The sequence below is a fragment of the Excalfactoria chinensis genome, chromosome 6 (assembly GCF_039878825.1).
Source record: "Excalfactoria chinensis isolate bCotChi1 chromosome 6, bCotChi1.hap2, whole genome shotgun sequence".
In the NCBI taxonomy this organism is placed as follows: domain Eukaryota; kingdom Metazoa; phylum Chordata; class Aves; order Galliformes; family Phasianidae; genus Excalfactoria; species Excalfactoria chinensis.
Genome location: NC_092830.1, coordinates 29,091,117 through 29,110,297, shown reverse-complemented (window position 1 = coordinate 29,110,297; position 19,181 = coordinate 29,091,117). Strand labels below are relative to the sequence as shown.

The following is a 19,181-nucleotide window of genomic DNA, read 5'->3' as shown; positions in this document are numbered from 1 at the left end:
TTACCCACAATACTTACTACGTATCATAAGACAGTTGTTAAAGACCAGCAAAAGTTTATGCAAAACTGATCCTATTTCCTGTATTTATTGATCCAAATTCAAATGTTTTTTCCAGAAATTAGGCACTTGAAAATGTAAATGCGACACTTAAGTTGACACTATCACTGCGTGTGCTCACATCTCAGGTGAGATCAGGTCCATTCAAGTGGATTTCAGGTCAGCCACAGAGTCAAAAGTCAATCCTGCTGCGCCCAGAAATATGCAAATATAAGAAAAAGGCTGAGCAAGATTTAATGTTCTGTGGTAGCAGCATCTGCTTGATACTCATGAAAACAAGCAGGTAAAACGTAGAAGGAGGAGGAAAACTAGAGAAAGGCTTCAACTCCTCTTTACACAAAACAAAAAGAACTTGATATGTCTTTAATAACATAATCCAAACATTTTCAAAGTGTTTTCAGGCAGTAGCTTTCACACGGCAACTGCTGAATTTCAGTCCTGGTGATATTGGTTTCATTTGTTTTCACTGCAGACCTAAAGCAACGATGTCAAACTCAAGATGTGGCATAAACTTCATTTCATCACACCGATCTCTCATTTACTTGACTCTTCCCACTCCACATCTGTTGAAGAAAGACGTGGATTTTTGCAGTAACATTTGCTGCACTTCCCTTCTGCACCTGCTAAAAACTTTGACAACAGTGAGATACATGTTGCCATAAACATCTCATTGCTAATGTTGGGAAGGAGGAGAAAGAAATAAAGAGACACTTGTGGTTATTTAGCCAGCTGCAGGTCAGCTAACAGTTTGGCTTGATTTGGACAGGCACACTTTAGTATTTCCATATTGAAGATGTAGGCATGGCAAACATATTTAATAGAAGTATTGAAAGATAAAATAGTTTGGGGATTGCCCAACAAATTTTAGATTTTAAAATGGAAGCCAGGCAAGAGTTAAGGCCTGATCACATTCAAGTGATACTGTATTATTCTTCAGCTTATAGTTCACATTGCTCTGTAAGGAATCTTGCTCTTGGACACAGCGATTCTTGTGGTTTGACAGCATCTCTCCAAAATGTCCTTCCTAGCCCACAGGCAGGAGAGTGGGAGGGGGAGCAAAATTCTTACAATACTTTATCTGAGATTGCTGAGACAAAACTGATAATGTACAAGTTAATAGAAAGCATGCAAGGTGAAATTACCCTGAGACGTGAATTCTTACATCAAATATGCTTCTCTTAGCAAGGGTAAAAATACTTAGGCAATTTGGTAGAGGCTCACCTGCATACATAAAGGCACACAGAGGTCCAGCACTGGATGAGGAACCCCAGCAGTGCTCTAACACTTACCATGGATGCAAGGAAGAACACGTGGGGACTGCAAGACTTACCGTGGGATCTCTAGGGGTAGGAAAAGGGAGGAGTTGGCATAGTCTGGGAAAAATAAGTGTGGGAAAGAAGGAGGATAAGGAAAAAGGGTCTGCTTTTGCCCTGCACCGAAGGAGAAGAACCTGACCAGTCTTTTAGCTGACCTCGCTTCACTCACTATGTCAGGAATCAAAACTAAAGTTTTCCTAAAGGAATGATTGCACAAGCACAAAAAACAAAACAGAACAAAAACTGCTAATGAGAGGAGCACTCCAGATATCATTCATATTAACAGAAACAACAAATTGTTCCATTCTGCTTCACAACATCAATGAACTTTGCTGAAACGTGTTTGTATCTCGGTTAAGAAAAGAAGTGCACTTCCCATATCTAGAAAGAAGCCTCAGCAAGCAGCACCTTACCACCTTACCTATTCCCTGTCCCACTACAAGTAATGTCCAAAATACATGGATTTTAACCTAAGAGTAGTGAATAAAGGATTCTCCTGAGACCACCCGCAACTGCACTGTAGAAATGGAAAACAAGCTAGGGAGTTACACGGTGCTGGGGTCGGACTATTTGTTTAATTTAGTACTATATTTTGGTGCAACTGACATGAAAAAAAGAAAAGCTATCTAAATAAAGTCTGCCAAGACAGCAGGCAGAAACTGCACGTACTAGCTGGTTTGGTAATAAGAAGCTTTAAATTAGGGGTACTGTACAAGTGAAGCACATAAAAGAGATTGCCCTTAAATAGTCTTCACGGATTGGTTAATTACACCATATTCTGTAGTTCTTAAAATCTTATAAGATACAAACAGCAGACAATTCACATGCATTTTTAAAAGAACATTTTTATAGTCTCCACTTCTGGTTAAAAACATCGCTAAAAATACAGCTAAGTGTGCAGCTCAAAAAAAACCCTCAGCAAGGTGAGATGAGCAATCACCTCACTACTACTGAGAGGTACACAGAGACAAAATGTTACAGCATGACACAGCTAAATATACCTCCTGGAAAAACACAGCCTGATGAAGAGACAGCCCGGTGTTTTCCACCCAGTGAGGCAGAACAGCAGCCCCGTAACACGGCCAGCCTCAAAAGCCTGTTGTGACAAGAGGACCGAGCTTACGTAACCCAGTGCTCCTCTTGGCCATTTAAAACCAGCGTTCAGCTGCATTAAAAAATATCAAAGGACTCACAGATTAATAATAACATATGCAGACAGTATAGGGCAGTATCAAACAGGCTTCGGTGCCTCCAACCACCAACTCACCCAGTAGGCAATCCTCCTGGATGGCAAATGCAATTTGTAACAGAACCTGTTTTCCAGCAGATTAACTCCATGCCTGCCCATGCTTAAGCAGATTGAAAATTGTGAAATCCTTCACAACATGATAAATCCTGGGCCAGACAGCAAGAGGATAAAGGCTTGCAGAAAGCACAAGGAAGATGAGGACGCAGGCAGTTACAGAGGTGCACATTGGTGTGTGCCAGTGCTCTGTCTGCAAGCTGGTCTGTAAGGGCAATTATCTGCAATCAGCTGCACTGTGAACTAATTTCAAGTATTTCCCATTGCTGTGATAATTGTTCATCTCTCACTATGATCCAGGGGAAAAAAAAAACAACAAGACTTTCTAAGCCTGTCTGTAAGTCTGTTTGAAGTAAGTGTTCTGATTTTAGAAACAAAAAGATTACAATTTCAGAGCCTTCTACCTCCCTACAAGGGTTGAGTGCATCACTGTTAACAGACAGAATGGATTTTTTGCTGTGCATAACCAACTGCTCAACAGTTAGGAAGTCACGGTTATTTTGCATTATTACTGACAACACAGCTTACAAAGAAGAATTAGAGAGCAGATAGAATGAAATCTTAACAAGGTCAGAAATCACATATCAAAGTCAAAATATTCGTATAAATCAGTAATAAGCATGGTGCAATATTTACACCTCGCAGAATGTGTAACAGAATCTTGCTATGGGAACCAAACAGACAGAAGCTAAGCTGAACCAAAAAGAAACCCTATAAATCTGGTCTAAAACAAGCTCTGACAAGACAACAGCAAAACCACTTCTTACTTTTAGTTATAAATAAAGAAATACAAATGAAAACAAGTTCAAACACCATCATGATTGAGCGCACGAGACATGCAAGAGGGCTACAGATGGGCTTTGGGATGGGCAATGTGGAGCAGCACAGGATGCTCAGAACAGCCCCAGCCCTGCAAAGCGAAGCAGCCAAGAAGGCTGAGCCTTGGAGTGCCGAGCATTCATAGTGAGGAGCAGCATGGTGCTCTGACAAATAGTAAGGGCTAACCAAGTAGCACTGCATTAGCAAGGGCAGGCATAGAGAAGTTGAATATTCCCCTCTGCTCAGCACTTAAAAAGCATTCAAGAAGTTCAAATAATTGCAGCTCTGATATTAAAAAACTGCTGGATTTCTAACAAGCTGTCAGCATTCACTAGAATAACATCCAGAGCATCAACCCAGTAAAGATCAAAGAGGCAGGACTACTTAATCATTATCATAAAGTCAGTCCAAAGAAAATGCAAGGACAAATCTGACCAGCTGACAGCAACACCAAGGCCCAACAAGGGTCTGATGGGAATTGGAACCCAGACCCCAAAGCTGAGGCTAGCCAATAGCAAGTGGTTCAGCCTTCCTGCAGCTCAAGAAAGCAACAAGAACCGCATCAGTCATTTTCTGACTCCTTGGGTACACGTAGCAGTGCCTCTATTTATTACACTCTGGTTCACAGCTCCAGGCTTTAACCACATTAGAATACAAACATATGAAAATATTCTCAACCACTGCGTTCACAGGTTTTAGCACGGCAGGCAAACCCAGGAACACAGCCAGGCATCTTTCAAACTGCTGAAACTGAAGAAGGGGCTTTTAGATAAAACCACAATAAGTATTTCTCTATATTGTCAGATCTGCGGGGAAAAAAAAAGGGGGAAATGAAATTAAGAGCATCACTGAGCAGCTCTGCAACTAAACAGCCATTGAATAAGGTGTGCGACAGATAAGATGGAATGCAGTTGCACACATCTGGTTTGCTGCCCATGCTACTGAGAACAGGTGCAAGTCTTGTGAAAGCGTTTCAAAGTAGTGAGGAAACCACAAATGATCTAAAAATTGGGTAGATGGGGGAAGGGAAGAACAGAAGAGAGCCCTAAGAGACATTCCAAGTCTGGTGTAGGCAGATTCCCTGAATTACAATCTAAAAATATTTCCCTTGCAGAACAGCCCTGGCCAGATTCTCCATAGAATAAAAGTTGCATTCACAGACAGAAAACACAATATTTAGAGCGTTAAGAAACTTGCAGAAGCTTTGTAGATGCAATTTCAACCGTGTTGACAACAGTATTTTTATTTGATTCCTATGTAAAAAAGGGGAAAAAAAGAAGTCGAACACTTGTACGAGATGCAACAGTCTTTGCAAAGAAAACATCAACTTGACTATGCAAAACAAGCCTTTCAATACAGCATGGGGGAATGCAATAAAATCTAGATATAAGAAATGCAAAAGGCAAGCTCAAGTAACAGCCTGCAGATTGAAGCATTTGCTTGGCTTCAACCCAGAGCAGTTCCTCTGGCTTTCATCCTTCTCATGCTCACTGTCTGACTCACGATAGCATTCACATTCTTCCATTCTAAACTTCAACTTTTGATCTCCCTGGAAAGGACAATTTACCAGATATGGTGATGAAGGCAGAGTCCACCTTGTGACCTCACTTCCACATTTATTCTTGGAGATTGTTTTTGGCAAAGCTTCCATGTGGAATCCTTCCCGTTAACACTTTTTCCTATGGATGTGACCAGATATTCAACAGCAAAGCGAACAGGTAAGTTCTGCTTTTGCACTTGGAATGTATACGTGTTCATCAAGCACAGGGCTGAGCAGCAGAGTTAATACCAAATTATTCATGACTATAAGGACAAGAGCAAGGTGAAACACTTCAAAACTTCAACAGACAAAATCACCGAGTAACAAAATGACCTACTGTAGGGAACATGCTTTAGCAGGGGAGTTGGATGTGATGATCTCCAGAGGTCCTTTCCAACCCCTACAATTCTGTAAATGCAAGCAATGTGACATAAAGTGATGCATATGGGGGACCAGGAGAAAGACACATCTAGCTTCACACGTGGAGTGATCAGCTTCAAACAACCCATTCATGGTCAGAAGCAGAACTTGGAAGAACTATTTACAAACTGTAATGGCATGGAGATAAGGATGACAGCTGAGCACCTCTGAATGCAAGAGTTGGAGTTCATTAAATGAAGCAATCAAAAGCTGCACCCAAAGCAAACTCGTGGACTTCGCCAGGGATGAGAAGAGTTTAAAGGGAAAAAAATGGTCAAGCCCCTGGACAAGGAGTCTATTGAGAATTCCTAAATAGAAAAGCTGCACCAAACTCAGGAAATCCCTGATATGAAAATAGTTTGGATCCGGGAAAGGGGTCAGGTTAAGTCTTGTATGTACACTTGCCCTGGGTTTATGCAGACATTTCATTAGGGCCACAGCTGGAGCAGGATGAACCATACATAAAAGAAAGAACGGGTACACAAAGAGCAATGTAGAGCAGCTTTGCCATCAATCAACTTGTGTAAATAAATTATCATTGCTAAGTTAAAAAGAAAACAAAACACAAACACAACAAAAATTGCTTCAGGAAGGTGAAGCACAGCTATTGCTACAAGGACTCCTCGTGTCACACAGGATTTTCTGGACAGCTGGGATGAAAAGGAGGAATAAGATTCTGAAATGATAAACTGGTGCATTTTCAATGGTTCTGTAGGCAGTAACCCTTCCTTCCCCAAGCCATGTGCAGTGCATTTCACCTGCTGTCATATAATCCATGCAGTCCTACCTGTGAGATTTCCCAAGCTGATCTAGCAGCTGAGTGCCACCAGAAGCAGTGGTCCTGCTCTCCAGCCCCAGTCCATGCTGGCCCACTGCTCCTACACCAGTTCCACTTTGAGTGAAAACTTCCTTGTACTCAACTAACTAAAGTAACAGAAAACAAAAGTAGAGAAACTACGAACATTTCTGTTGGTTTAGTAAGATACCTCTGCTGACAAGGGAATCATTCAGATGAAAGAGGCAGGACTGAGCACTAATTTAGTCACTTTTCAACACAGCTTTTAGCTAAACCTGCAAAAGAGAATGAGTTAAAGAGAATGTTCTGAACGCTTTCAGTCAAACTCATTTCTAAGTGTTTTTAGCTCTCATTCAAACAAATCCATTTATATTTTAAAAATAAAGCAGTGCATATCAAGACTTTGGTTACTATGCAGCCTACCAAAATCACTTGCATTAAAAATGTAGAGGCAATATACACGTTGCTGGAGAAGTGGTAAGGAAAGTCCAACAAATGACTGCTAGCAATGACTTGTTATGTACCTAGAGCCTGAATTTGCTGAGTTGGTAAAAACCTTTTTCTAAAGTACAGAGAATATTTTTACCATTCATTGTTTTACTGTGTGAGTGAGTACAGTAAGCTCTTATTTAAAGTTAAGAAATCTTCTGAATACTGGAAAGACTGGAAAATTTAAATCATCATCCTCTCTCTTACAAAGCAACTGGATGCAAGGGATCAAGCTGGTAGTACATTCTGAAGGGAAAAGAGACCAGAAATGCACACATCTGTTCACTAACTACAAATGATAACACTTCTGCTTTCATATAAAGACATTTCGAATGCAAAGCAACTTTTCCCCCTACTGTAATCACCTCATTTGAGTTTGTACTGCCTAATGACTAAGGACACCTTAAAGTACAAAACAGAACCAAATACTAGATTGTATCCCAACAGCTCCATGCTTGAAGGTTCATCCCTTATAGATCCTTACCAAGACACTGCTACACAAGCAGTCCTGTTGTTTCATAGCAGATTCCACCTCAAATCTGATGGATTATGTGTTTTACGAATGTTTTGTAACATATTTTACCTCCACTCAAGCTTTTAAGAAATGCTTAACGTTAGTTTCAGGTTTCCCTGCAAAGAACCTCCATCTAACAAATGCCAGCACTTGCCAGCAGATGAGCATTTCTAGAACCTTATTTTGAAGTCACGAGACCAGCAGCATATTGTCAATGAGACATTTATCAAAGAAGGAACACTACCATAGGATCAGAGAAAACTGATTCAAAGCTTAAGAAAGGAGAAAAAAGAAAGGGAGACTCCAAAGAGCACCTGAGTGCTATGCAGAGCACTGAGCCCTGGCTCCCTGAGGGCACTTCTCACTACCAAACAGCCAAAACCCCCCACAGGCCTTATGCTTGGGCTTTTCTGGTTTTTTTTCCCATTCAGAGCAACCTTTTGCAGCAGGTCTACCAGCAAAAGCAAACCATGGGTTCTTTGCACACTTGGCCAGCAAAGCGGCTAAACCAGCACATCACAGCAAAGGTGCTGCAAGACTCTTCACAGAACCACAGAATGGCCCAGGTTGTAAGAGACCTCAAGGATCATGAATCTCCAGCACCCCGACAAGTCTCCAGGTCACATAATCCATGAGTTTTCAAGAATACAAAGAAGTAGACGAGCTTACCATCAGATATGTGAGCCTCGGACCTTAGAACAATGGGGTATTTTTGTAAAGAATTTGAAATGTTCCTCGTGATATTGCTTTATAAAAGATAATGGCCTCATTTTATTTCCTGCTTTGGAGCAACAAGAGTTTCTGCGTTATTTATAAGTTGATAATACAAGAATGTTTACTGTTAAGTTCAGCTTGGCATGTAATATTTAGGAGCTGTGCTGCAAACGTACAGATTAACATTGTTGGGACTGAAAAGCCCAGCAGTTTTTAAAGCATGCACACAAAACGTAGAGAACTAACGAGCATTTAAAGAAACAAAGAAAGTAAGAAATACATTTCTCAGCTGTGTCCAATGCAAACATTTCTTCTTTGTACCAGAACAAAGATATATGAAAGTGAAAATCACAGAAGTGAAACCATCTTATCTGTTTTCACCACTTGAGGAAAAAAAAAGTTTTCAAACACTTATTTTGTATGTTTTGGCAGCTGTAACTGTGTTGCTTAAGCTTAACAGTTCTTTAATTTTTCAACCAGTTGAATTACAGGCAACCTAATCAGAGCAGTTTGCTCTGCATGAAGTCTGCAGTTGGACATGGGAATATCCCACCGAAGCTTAGCAGGACGACAGCTTCCTTGTATTTGTGCTTCTAAAACACCTTCCGTGCTGAGCTGCTGAACCGTAGCAATAAAAAGTAACACACACATGCATTCACTTATCTAAGTTCCACCACAGAACTGTTACACATCACCTCTTTTAAGACTGCTGTGAACAAGCGCATACAGAAAGGACATACCTAAATGGAAACTTAACAGATGAACTCAACAAAACAGCTGAGAGACAAGGCACTCCCAGCAGCAACAATATCTACAGTATCAAACACACCTACAAAGGGTTTTCAGAGTGCAACACCAAGCACTGGCATGCAACATTGAAAAGCTTTTTCCTCATACGCTGCTAATTTAAACTCCTGCAGAACTATCCCCAGCTGAACTTCACGGGCTCACTCTTTGCTGGATTACATTTAATAACTGAGCCACAAAACAGACATGGGTAAAACACTGATAAATGCATAACGTAACTTAAGAAGCTAAGTCAGTCACAACTTCTCCAACGGATGTAAGAACACACAGCGTGCTTTGGTTGCAAACACCAGCCCCATGATTTCCAGTATGATTCTTCAATTAGTGAAAGATTTGGAGGCTGTGAGATTTAAAGCAAAGTGTCAAATAACAGGTCAAAATGACCATTCCTTAGTTCTCTCAGGGGAAATTCCTAGGACTGCTGAAATGCCAGTGCCAACTGAGAAATCATTTCATCAGAAAATATACCACATTAACTATTTAATTTCTGTCTACTAAAAAGCTGTTTCTGTGGCTGTGATAGAATCCACTCCACCAGTAACCTGCAGGGAGCCAAAGACTGACACCAGCAACATCTCACTTCTTCTTACATGCTGTACACGTTGCCTGTACTGCACATTGCTGGTCATCTGACAGGTGTTTAAGAAGATCCAGGAGTTCTCGCTGTCCAGAAAACGTGCTATCACCTATCTTCCAGATCAAAGTGCGGGAGGAGACAAATACTGCTGGTTTGAAAAAGATCTAAACAAAAGCATTGCCCAACCTTTGTAAATTAGTGAACATAGCGGCCGACTTCAGTAACATGTACCCAAGCCAGAGCAGAAGTGTTAACAGGAAGAAGTCCCACACCCACTTTAGAAATAAATAAAGAAATAAAGGCACAGGAATTTAGTCATAGTGTTACAAGGACTAAGCATCTTGCAGGAGCTTTTTCTCCCCACTTAAAGAAGCTGTTTCAACTTTCTTCCATGCATGAAGTCCTGTGCCCCTTCCCTAACAGCACTAAGTGATGCTCGCATTGTAAAAACTGGAGCCACACAGGAAAAAAACCAAAAAGCTTATGATACACTCTCCCTTTTATGAAGCACTTAAGATATTGGAATACTGCTCGAAAACACTGATGAAGAGACTTATCCCACAAATCCGAAGCTATTAGGAACAGCTTAGTAGTTATTGAAATACAGCCATCCCAGCACACTTTCTGTCATAAGCTATTTAAATCAATACACCACTTTTCTATCATTTCACGTAACCATCTTTCATAGTTCTGTAACAACACTTGGAAGAAACAAATATCATCCATTAAAAAGTCATAAGAATCAACAACCACGCATGTAACATTTGGCTGTATTACACTAAGCTTCCACACATTAATATATTCAGAACTTGGAGAAAAGAGAGGCTTTCACAAATCATTAACTCGCATTATTAACTGTTTTGGCATCCAACAGCTTGCTCACAGTAATAGCATGTAGCACCTTTTCTACCTTCTCTTACCATGGTCATATTCCTCTGTAACATGCCCATAACGTGTTTATATCTTGCAACAGCTCATAAATGATTTATAAAGAAAACCAAAAGCAAGAAGTGCCCTTGTATCTTTATCTTTCAAACCATCTGGGCTCCAAAGACACAGTATGTGGAAGCACAAGGCAAAGATGAAAACAAGATCTAGCTGGTTTTAAGATGATAGATGAAGAAAAAGGAGGGTTGCTTTGAATGAAAAAATATGTCCAGGGTATTGATTACTCTCACCATAAGCCAACATTGCGACAGTATGACCAAGGCGATAATTTTACACAGGCTTTAAATGGAACAAAGCACCTGAAAAAGAGGTTGTTTACATATACCAAACTGAACTGCAAGATCAACTTAAGTAAGAATTAAGCCTTTAATCAGTGCAATTGCTTACCAATTTCAGCAGGTAGTTGCTTGATTTTGTTCTCTCGTATGCTAAGCATGGTGAGTTTTGACAAGTTTTTGATATCCTTTTCCACAGTAGTTATACGATTAAAGCGTAGGTAAAGAGTGGCGAGGGAAGTCAGTCTATACACCACGGAAGGAATCTCTCTCAGTTTGTTATGCCGCAGGTCAAGCATGCGCAGTTTCTTCAAGTTATCAAGAGAGTCAGGCAAACTGGTGAGTGAATTCTCACTCAGGGCCAGTGTCATCAGGTTCACAAGACAGCCCACCTCTGCTGGTAGAGACTGCAGTTTGTTACTGTATAAATAAAGTTCTGTTAACTGCGTTAACTCTTTGACAGCTGATGGAAGCATGTGTATAGACCTCTTGGACAAGTCCAAGCGCATTGAATTCTCTTCCCGGCATTTATTTAGCTCTTTGATCACTTCAGCATTGCTGGATTTTTTGCGGGTACCTGTGGCTGGATTAGGTCTTTTTATCGTATTGTCCACTGAAAAAGCTACCCCAGGCTGAGTGCTACTGGAGTCTTTCTTTCCATCTTTGGCATCTTTCCCTTTGGTCTTGGGCTCTTTCTCTTTGCTTTCTTTCCCAAATCCTCCAGAGGCTTTGGCCTCCTTCTCCCTTTCTTTTGACGATGGGACTTTTGGATCCTTCTCTTTACAGTCCTTTTCTTTTCCTAGATTACTGCTCATGGTGACTCAACACTTAGCAAGCACCACATGAAATCCACTTCTGAAGTTAACAAGAGCAATTCACTGCTGTGGGTAGAAGGATCCTTGAAACATGCAAGTGTTGAACCAAGGGAGGAGCTTCAGAGGTGCAATACCCATTTGCTACATATTGGTTCTGAAGGCACTCTTTTCCTAATCCTAGTCTCAGGAAATTCAGCTGTTAGAGATTAGAAGGTCAAGCGCTCCGTATTAGTACTTCTGTAACACAGGAGAGAAAAGAAGACAAAGTTAGCATAAATACATAATATCTCTTCCAGTTCAGAGTTGTATGTTTCTACTTGGACCCAGCGTTTGCTCAGGTTAATATTTGTCCATTACTTAAACATCAACAAAAAAAGAAAAAGAAAAACCCAGTGTTAATACAAAAATACTATACCCATGGCTCTGAAGACCCACTGCAGAAGAGCTATAGTAATTAGTATAGATGAGGGAAAAAAAATAATCACCATGATTCTTAAACATTATATAGCCTTCAGTAGTGCATTTCAGTTGTGAGCCACCCTCTGATGTCATCGCTAGTTCTCAGCACAACACCCTGGTCATAAACATTAATGTTCTCTCTTCCATCAGGTCAATAAAGATCTGCTTTAATTTCAAGCGCCTGTCTCTTCAAACCAACCTATACAGCCCCATTCTTTCAGCACAAGAGAGCCTCGATTCAATCCACAGCGAAATCTAACACCGCACTGAAATACAACACTGTGCTTTGAGATCTGCCTTCCAACCTGCCCTGAGCCACGAGCCGTGCTCTGCTTTCAGCACGAGACAGCATGCAGTCAGCAGTCACCTGCAAAGCCGGAACATTAAAATAAAACTGAAGTTCATTTTCAAATAAACCTATGGAGAAGTCAACTAGGAGCTCTGGAGGAGTAGAGCATGCAATGCTTCCAGACAAGCAAAATGAGGAAGGAGTTTCTCATAAGGATAGGTTATAGAATGTCTTCTAACGGTACCCTGACCTTCCTTACCAACGGCTACAGTGCAGACTAACTGAAGAGATGTCTGAAACCTACACGGCTCCTTTTCCCTTTCTACAAAACCATCATCACGTGTTACAGACAGTGGCACAGATTCATGTGTGAGTCCAGAACACCGGGCAAACCCAAGGACTTCACAATTCTGAATACTCCCAAGAGGTTTCTGAATGTATCTCCACGGAGGAAAGTAAAAAGACAATCAGACAGCAGCAAGAACTTCATGTTCCCACATCAGCCCACCATTTAGCCTGGAAATAACTTTTCTTTGCAGGGCAGCATTCACTGAAAGGAGTTCTGCTGGCAGTCCAGAAGGGCCCCTTACTTTTTCCCAGGCACAGGAGCTGCTAGAATGTCCTTAGGGCCACCACAGGAACTCTGCCTCTTCCCTGACATCCCACCCTCTGCACAAGTTCATAAAGCTGATAACCAAAATCAATTAAATAATATTCTGCATGCTTGAACCATTAGCAAGAACTAGAAATACAAAACCTTTCCCAGCCCTCCGCCCGCATTCATTCCTGTGGCAGCATCATACAGACTGTGCTACAAAGCCCACAGTGAAACCCTGCTGCTCCCAGTAAACATATTGCAGAGCACTCTGCTGCAAAGGGCTACAGCAGTCTGTGAGCAGCAGCTTTTAACCTCTGCAGCACAGAGATTCCCAAAGCAGCATAAGCTGGTTCCTTACTGCATACTTAAGATTTTATACCCAACATTTACACCATCCATTGACCTGTCCCAATCTCAAGATTACCAGCCCTACTACATTCCAGTTTAAAACTTCTCTGTGCTGTATAATCTACATGCTTGCAAACTTCCAGCAATAAGGAATGCCATAGCTACATGCAAAAACCCAGCTGACAGCAGGGTAAGAGCCTCCAGAAGCTGTCAGCTGGTCTTCAGCAATAACACACTCTGCTTCTAAATGTTTGTAAACTCTGGTCATGTAGCAGTGCCCAACAGCTACAGCACAGATCAGCCCTTGAAGTGACAAAAAATGGAAAATATCTATTTAAAGAAAAAGTAAAATAAAATTTTAAAAGGCTGCTCTTTTCTGTTCAATTGAATCTAAGAGACAACAGTGGTGAATGTCTCATGGGCAACTGAGCAGGTTTGAAGGAGACCGAGAAAGGAGAGAGCTGGAGATTGGTGCTGGTGCAAGGAGCTCAGCGGAGCAAATAGGCTGCAGCATTTCACTGCCTTCACCGTCAGTGACATGTAGTTGTATCCAGGGGGAAAATAAAAGTATGTGTGGTACTCCCTGCCACAACACTCTGGCACTCTACTAAAAAACAAACACTTTTGCCTTAACAAAAAGCATAAAAATTGAGAACGAAGGATAAAAATCATCAGCCAGAAGAAAAAGACAATTCCTGGCACAAAATGGCAGCAATACAAATGGCCACTGCCAGACAGCTCAACCTTCTCTCCAGGTTCAGGATGCCAGAAGGCAGCTTGCAAGCAAGCAACAGGCAGCTGTGGCTCTGTAACAAAACCAGGAGCAGTGCGCAGAGTGCAGCACGCCTCCAAACGAACCATGCCAAAGGCATGACAGCAGGCTGACAGCTAAATGGACTTCACCTGCAGCATTTCTCTCTCTTTTCCAAAGATTCTGATTACCACTCAAGACCACAGAACACATCCCGAATAGTCTTATGGCTGGTCAGGTGTGAAGCCAGGAGATGGACTTGATGATGTTCACAGGTCCCTTCCATCTTGGGGTATTCACACAGGCACTGCCACACAACTGCACTGCTGCTGCCGATCCTTGGAGCCCACAGGGTTACATATACAGGCACCAAAGGTAAGCACCCATGTGAGCTCCGGGAGGACACAAGCACTACCATGAACTGCACAGAGGAAGCTGAGTGTTTTTCAAAAGGTTATTCATATTTTTCAAGTCCTTTTCATTAAAGGACAAGAGTCCCCATCAATTCCAAACTACAGCCAAACAAGCACTCATTGTATTTCCAAAGGAGGGCTTCTTTTAAAGATATTTTTAGCAAAAGGAAACACAGTGAAATTAGCCAGTTCTGCCAACCACTTCCATTTTCCAATGCTGCTCAAACTGACTTCCTGTCAATATTAATTGACATAAAACCATTCAACTATGATGTGCAGGAGAACTTGGAAAATGGAGTAAGGCTCTTGCATGGTGCAGCACTTAAAGGAAAATGCAACTTTTAGAGAAGCTTAGGGAAGTTAGAGAATATAATCCCTCCCTGAATATCTTTTTTCATGTAAAAATCTTTGTAAATAGATACAAATAACCAGCCCCACAGTTTCGACTCCTCTGCCTGGCACACAGAACCCCAAGTGCTCATATTCTGCTGACAACTGTAACTGCTGAAGTTACAGAAACAACTGATTGTAGCCTGAACTGTCTCACCTTCCTCAGCTGCATGAAACAGTAACACACCTACCTGTATGTACTGAAATATACAAGTAACTGAAAACAGATTTCTGTATCTCTGAAAAACACAACCCGAAACATTCAAGCAGTAATTGCTTTATAAGAAGCACACTAAAGTAGGAACAGTAACATATGCAATCACAGAAGGACTAAACCAGCAATCACCTGCAACCTAATAAATAAATACTGTTTCCTACACGTTATCTCATACAATATGCTTGAGCAAAAGGATCTCACCCAGTTGCTATTCAAGCTATATATACATACTGCTAATATATATACATACTGCTAATATCACCTCCCAGGTCAGCAAAGATTTCCCTCCGTCTTTTAAATTTGTCTTTATGTGAATAACAAAAAGCAATCTCTAGTTCTAACAAGGTATTTAAAGGCAAAGCTCTGGTCCTAACAGCTAACAACAGACCTCTCAACAATTCCTTAGGTTTCACAAATCTCCAGGAGGCTTCATTCATGAAAGCCAAGATCTCAAGAGGAAGAAATAGAGAGAGAAATGAGAAACGCATACATAAAATGAGGAATTATTCGTGTAATATTGAATTTATCTCATGGAACAGGAATGATTTTTCTCTTTGTTCCAGTTGTACTCAACCAGTCCCAAGGAGGCACACGCCACAGCTTTGGCTTTTCAACTCAAATCACAAAGATCTCCGAATATTGAACATGCCAAAGACATAAGGAAACAGCAAAAACAGAGTTGGCAAACACCGACTGCATTACAGAGCAATTAAAAAAGAAGTAAAAAGTAAATTTGAGGTGGAAACTCTGCTGTAGGAAATTCTGATCAGCCAAAATGGGTGGCTTCTACCAACAAGGCAGAGTTCCCATACTACCGAGTAATTGAAGCCATACCTGTTCACATACAGACATTGCACTGAAGAAAATCTCTTTCTTCAGATAGTTGCCTTTCACTTCGAAAGTGTATCAGAAACATCGCATCGCGTGCTACACCACAAGCACAAATAAGCCCTGGATGAAACTTTAAGCTTAGCCAAAGTGGCTACAAAGACTTTCCATTCCCCATACCGCATACACAAAAGAAATGATGGCCACTACTTTCACTTCTAAACCCCAAAAGCCAAAGCCAACTGGCCCCTTGCAAACAAAGCAAATTCCCCTCCTACGATTTATGAGCTTCAAAGATCTGACCTACAGAGTTTTCATCTGTGTCAGTGCATTTGAGCGCTGCTGCTGCAGCCACACAGACCAGCCGGGAGCAAAGTGCTGACTCAGTCAGCAAGTGGTTGCACTGCTCCTTGCACACAAAACCTCATTTCGAGGTACACAGACAGCAGAACAACAAGCCAGCATGCAGCCACAGATCAGACAGCAGCCCAATCTGTATGAACAAAAGGAGAGTTCCTGGGAGATGCTGGTCAGACACTGCTTTGTTTTTCTTCTTTGGATAGAAATCTCCTTTATGTCAGAGCACAGGACTGCCAACAGCAGCAGCACAACACTGCAACAGTTGCCTTATCCTACAGAGAAAGGAAACTATTAAACTCACGTCCATCTCCGAGGACATTCTGCCCCATAGTCCTCCCAGCCCAGCTCTGCAGCAAGCACCCAGGCACACGGATGGTGGTGTCGCTTACAAAGCTTCTGAGCTCACCTGTTCACTCACTGTGAGCTCGCATTCAGTGCCATGTCACATACCAAAGTCCAGATCTATCAAGACAAAAAAGGATCGAAAACCATCCACACCTTATGTTCCTAGGGATAATCTTTTGTGTGCTGCCTTTGAATACATCTAGCTAGTACAAAAATATACATACCGTGATTCATGCTGCATGCTCCAACACTACTTTTAATGAAGCATTTGCTCTTTTTCTCCTTTACAGGAAAGAAAAAAAAAAAACCACTAGTTGTTAGCCAAGTTATAAAACGCCATTTCATGTTTGCAGAAATAGATTCCAAGAGCAAGTACAAAGCATTCTGCTAATGCCATGAGGCAGCTTGTTTTAAAAAGCAAAGAGGTGCCAGTCCCCCCGCATAGACCTTTGGGGCCACATGTCCTATTTCCAGGGGAACTCGTGGTGCCAGCAGGCAGCGCAACCCTGCACAGGATGAGGAATGTGAACATCAGAACTTGCTCAGTAAAGCACCCTTTCTGGTCTTAGCACATGTCCTGAAAACTAGACATGCCTAAAAAGTTATCCAAAATGGTCATAAGACTAGGAAAACCCAAGAGCAAAACAGGAATGATTTCAGTTAACATAAATCAGGACTGAGATACGTCTAAGAATAAGCAATAACCAGCACCTCCTTTACCTGTAGGTTATTTCATTTCTGCAACTATACAAATTCTGCACCTGTAGTCATATGCTACCTTCCATAAAAGCGAATGGCAGAATGTACACACTACTCTTGTTTGATCAAAGGTTACTTTGTTGTGGCAAAAGCTGACATCTCCCCACAGAAAGCTCTGTTGTTACCATCGTGCAGCACACAGATGCAATCGTTTCTCAGTGGCAACTGGTGGTACTTAAAAGGCAGAAGTGCTCCATCACAGCCCCTCATCAAGTCCTACAAACAGGACCATGTCTGTCATGTCACTCACTGCTTTGTTACAAACAGCACAGAAAATGCCACTGGTCTCTCCAGAGGGGATGGTTCAAGCTTTAAGCCAGCACTGAGCAACTTTTCCCCTATTTATCATCTCCTCTTTGCAATCAAGACAACACATCAAAATAAAACCAAACGGGAAACAGAACAGGAATGATGGGCAGGAGAGAAAGTAAACACACGATGCAACAAAGGGGTAATGTATTCTGCATGAACTTACATTACGTTATCTTACAGAAATAGGAATAAACCACAAATCTCAGCTCAGCTAAATCAGCATTTCTCTATTACTACCTAGGGTAGCATCCTACCCAAGTTTCTACCAGCAACACAATTACCTTACAAAAAAGCTAAATTATTGGTTTTGTTACCATTTCTCCTCATTTCTTTGTCTCTGAATTTGATCCAGTAAGTTTGCTCATCTTTTTCAACATGTTTTTATGTAATAATTATGACCATTTTGCAAAGTTCAGTGCTGGATGACTCTCAGTCCTTGCGTTTTCTGACCATAATTAGTGACTGTGTAAGTCACAAGATCCCTTTGCAGAGGGTTACCATGCTAGGAAAAGAGCCTATCTGAAAATCTACTTAAAAGGCACTTTTAACGTAATTCGGAAGATGAAAAGGAATGAAATCTGCAAGAATACAGAACATGAAAAGCCAAAGCCACAATAAGTACATATGGCAGTTCGTTACTGCACGCTGTCTGGCCCTCATTAAACTTTTTTCTAGCTAAGATAATTTGCAGTTCTTGATGTTCAACTAAGAGAAAAGCCTGGATTTGCTTGAACACCTTGTATAAATATAACTCGTGCAGAGAAAAGGACACACGCAGTACAATTCACTTTCCAACCAACATACATGAGTTTGGAAGACAAGCAAGTGTCTGGTAGAGTCCAAGGAGTACATATTTACCTACAAGTTTCCAATTATAAATCTCCTTGCTTTTAGAAGTCATTAGCACATTTCGCAGCTAACTTGCTCTCAGAAAATAGAACTCTCTGAAAAGATCTGCATTCTTCCCATAGAGAAGGGAACAACCATTACTGGAAACAAATCGACTCCCATTTAAATGTGAACATTTCCACTTCATTTACAACTAAATGAAATAAAAATTATTTGAAAACTGCTTAATCATGAGCTGGAGCCGTTTCCTTCAGAATGACATTTCTTAAAAGTTCACATTATTTAAAATTACAGGGGAAGAAACAGTCTGAAATTCAGAAGTTTAAACAAAAAAGATCTTCCCCCACTCCTGTTCAATCAATGTCTTCGCAGTGAGATTTTTGTTTGCCTTTGTTGTCTGACCATGTCAGATAAATGCATTGGTCAAAGCAGAGTGATTCAGGCTAACTTTTGTACTCTCCACCTATCTATACTCTAAGAGAATGCTGTGCCTCAAATGTCATTTGTAATACTCTCCTCTCTTTTTCCAGCAAACACTTGCCCTGTCATGATGCGATGGACCACTTCTACTTTTCAAGTACTCATACTAGGCTGTAAGAACCACTGATTGCCAAAGAGAGATGACATTTTTTCCCTGTTGAACGTGTGCCTGCTCCAGCTTGCAGCCACTCCCTGTATTTCCACTACATGTACTCTGCTCACCCAGACGCCCCACAACCTCTGCTGGATGCTGCACTATACCCCTCCTGTCCCTACCCCATGTTGCACAGCTCCAAGACTAAACCACTTCCACATTCCAAGGGACAGACCGGCATCCTGTGACACTCCTGGGAATGGAACTCAGCCACAGCTGCAGAAACACAGCAGCTCCAA

General features: G+C 41.4%; 1 protein-coding gene across 6 annotated transcripts in view; it reads right to left on the bottom strand.

Annotated features, from left to right (window-relative positions):
• Positions 1-19,181, bottom strand: part of SHOC2 (SHOC2 leucine rich repeat scaffold protein) — a 57,146-nt gene that overhangs the window by 24,100 nt on the left and 13,865 nt on the right. For all 6 annotated transcript variants that reach the window (XM_072340769.1, XM_072340765.1, XM_072340771.1 and 3 more), the window contains exon 2: positions 10,688-11,627. In XM_072340769.1, coding sequence (XP_072196870.1) covers positions 10,688-11,390 — 703 coding nt within the window. In that variant the 5' untranslated portion in view covers positions 11,391-11,627. The remainder of the gene's footprint in view (positions 1-10,687; positions 11,628-19,181) is intronic.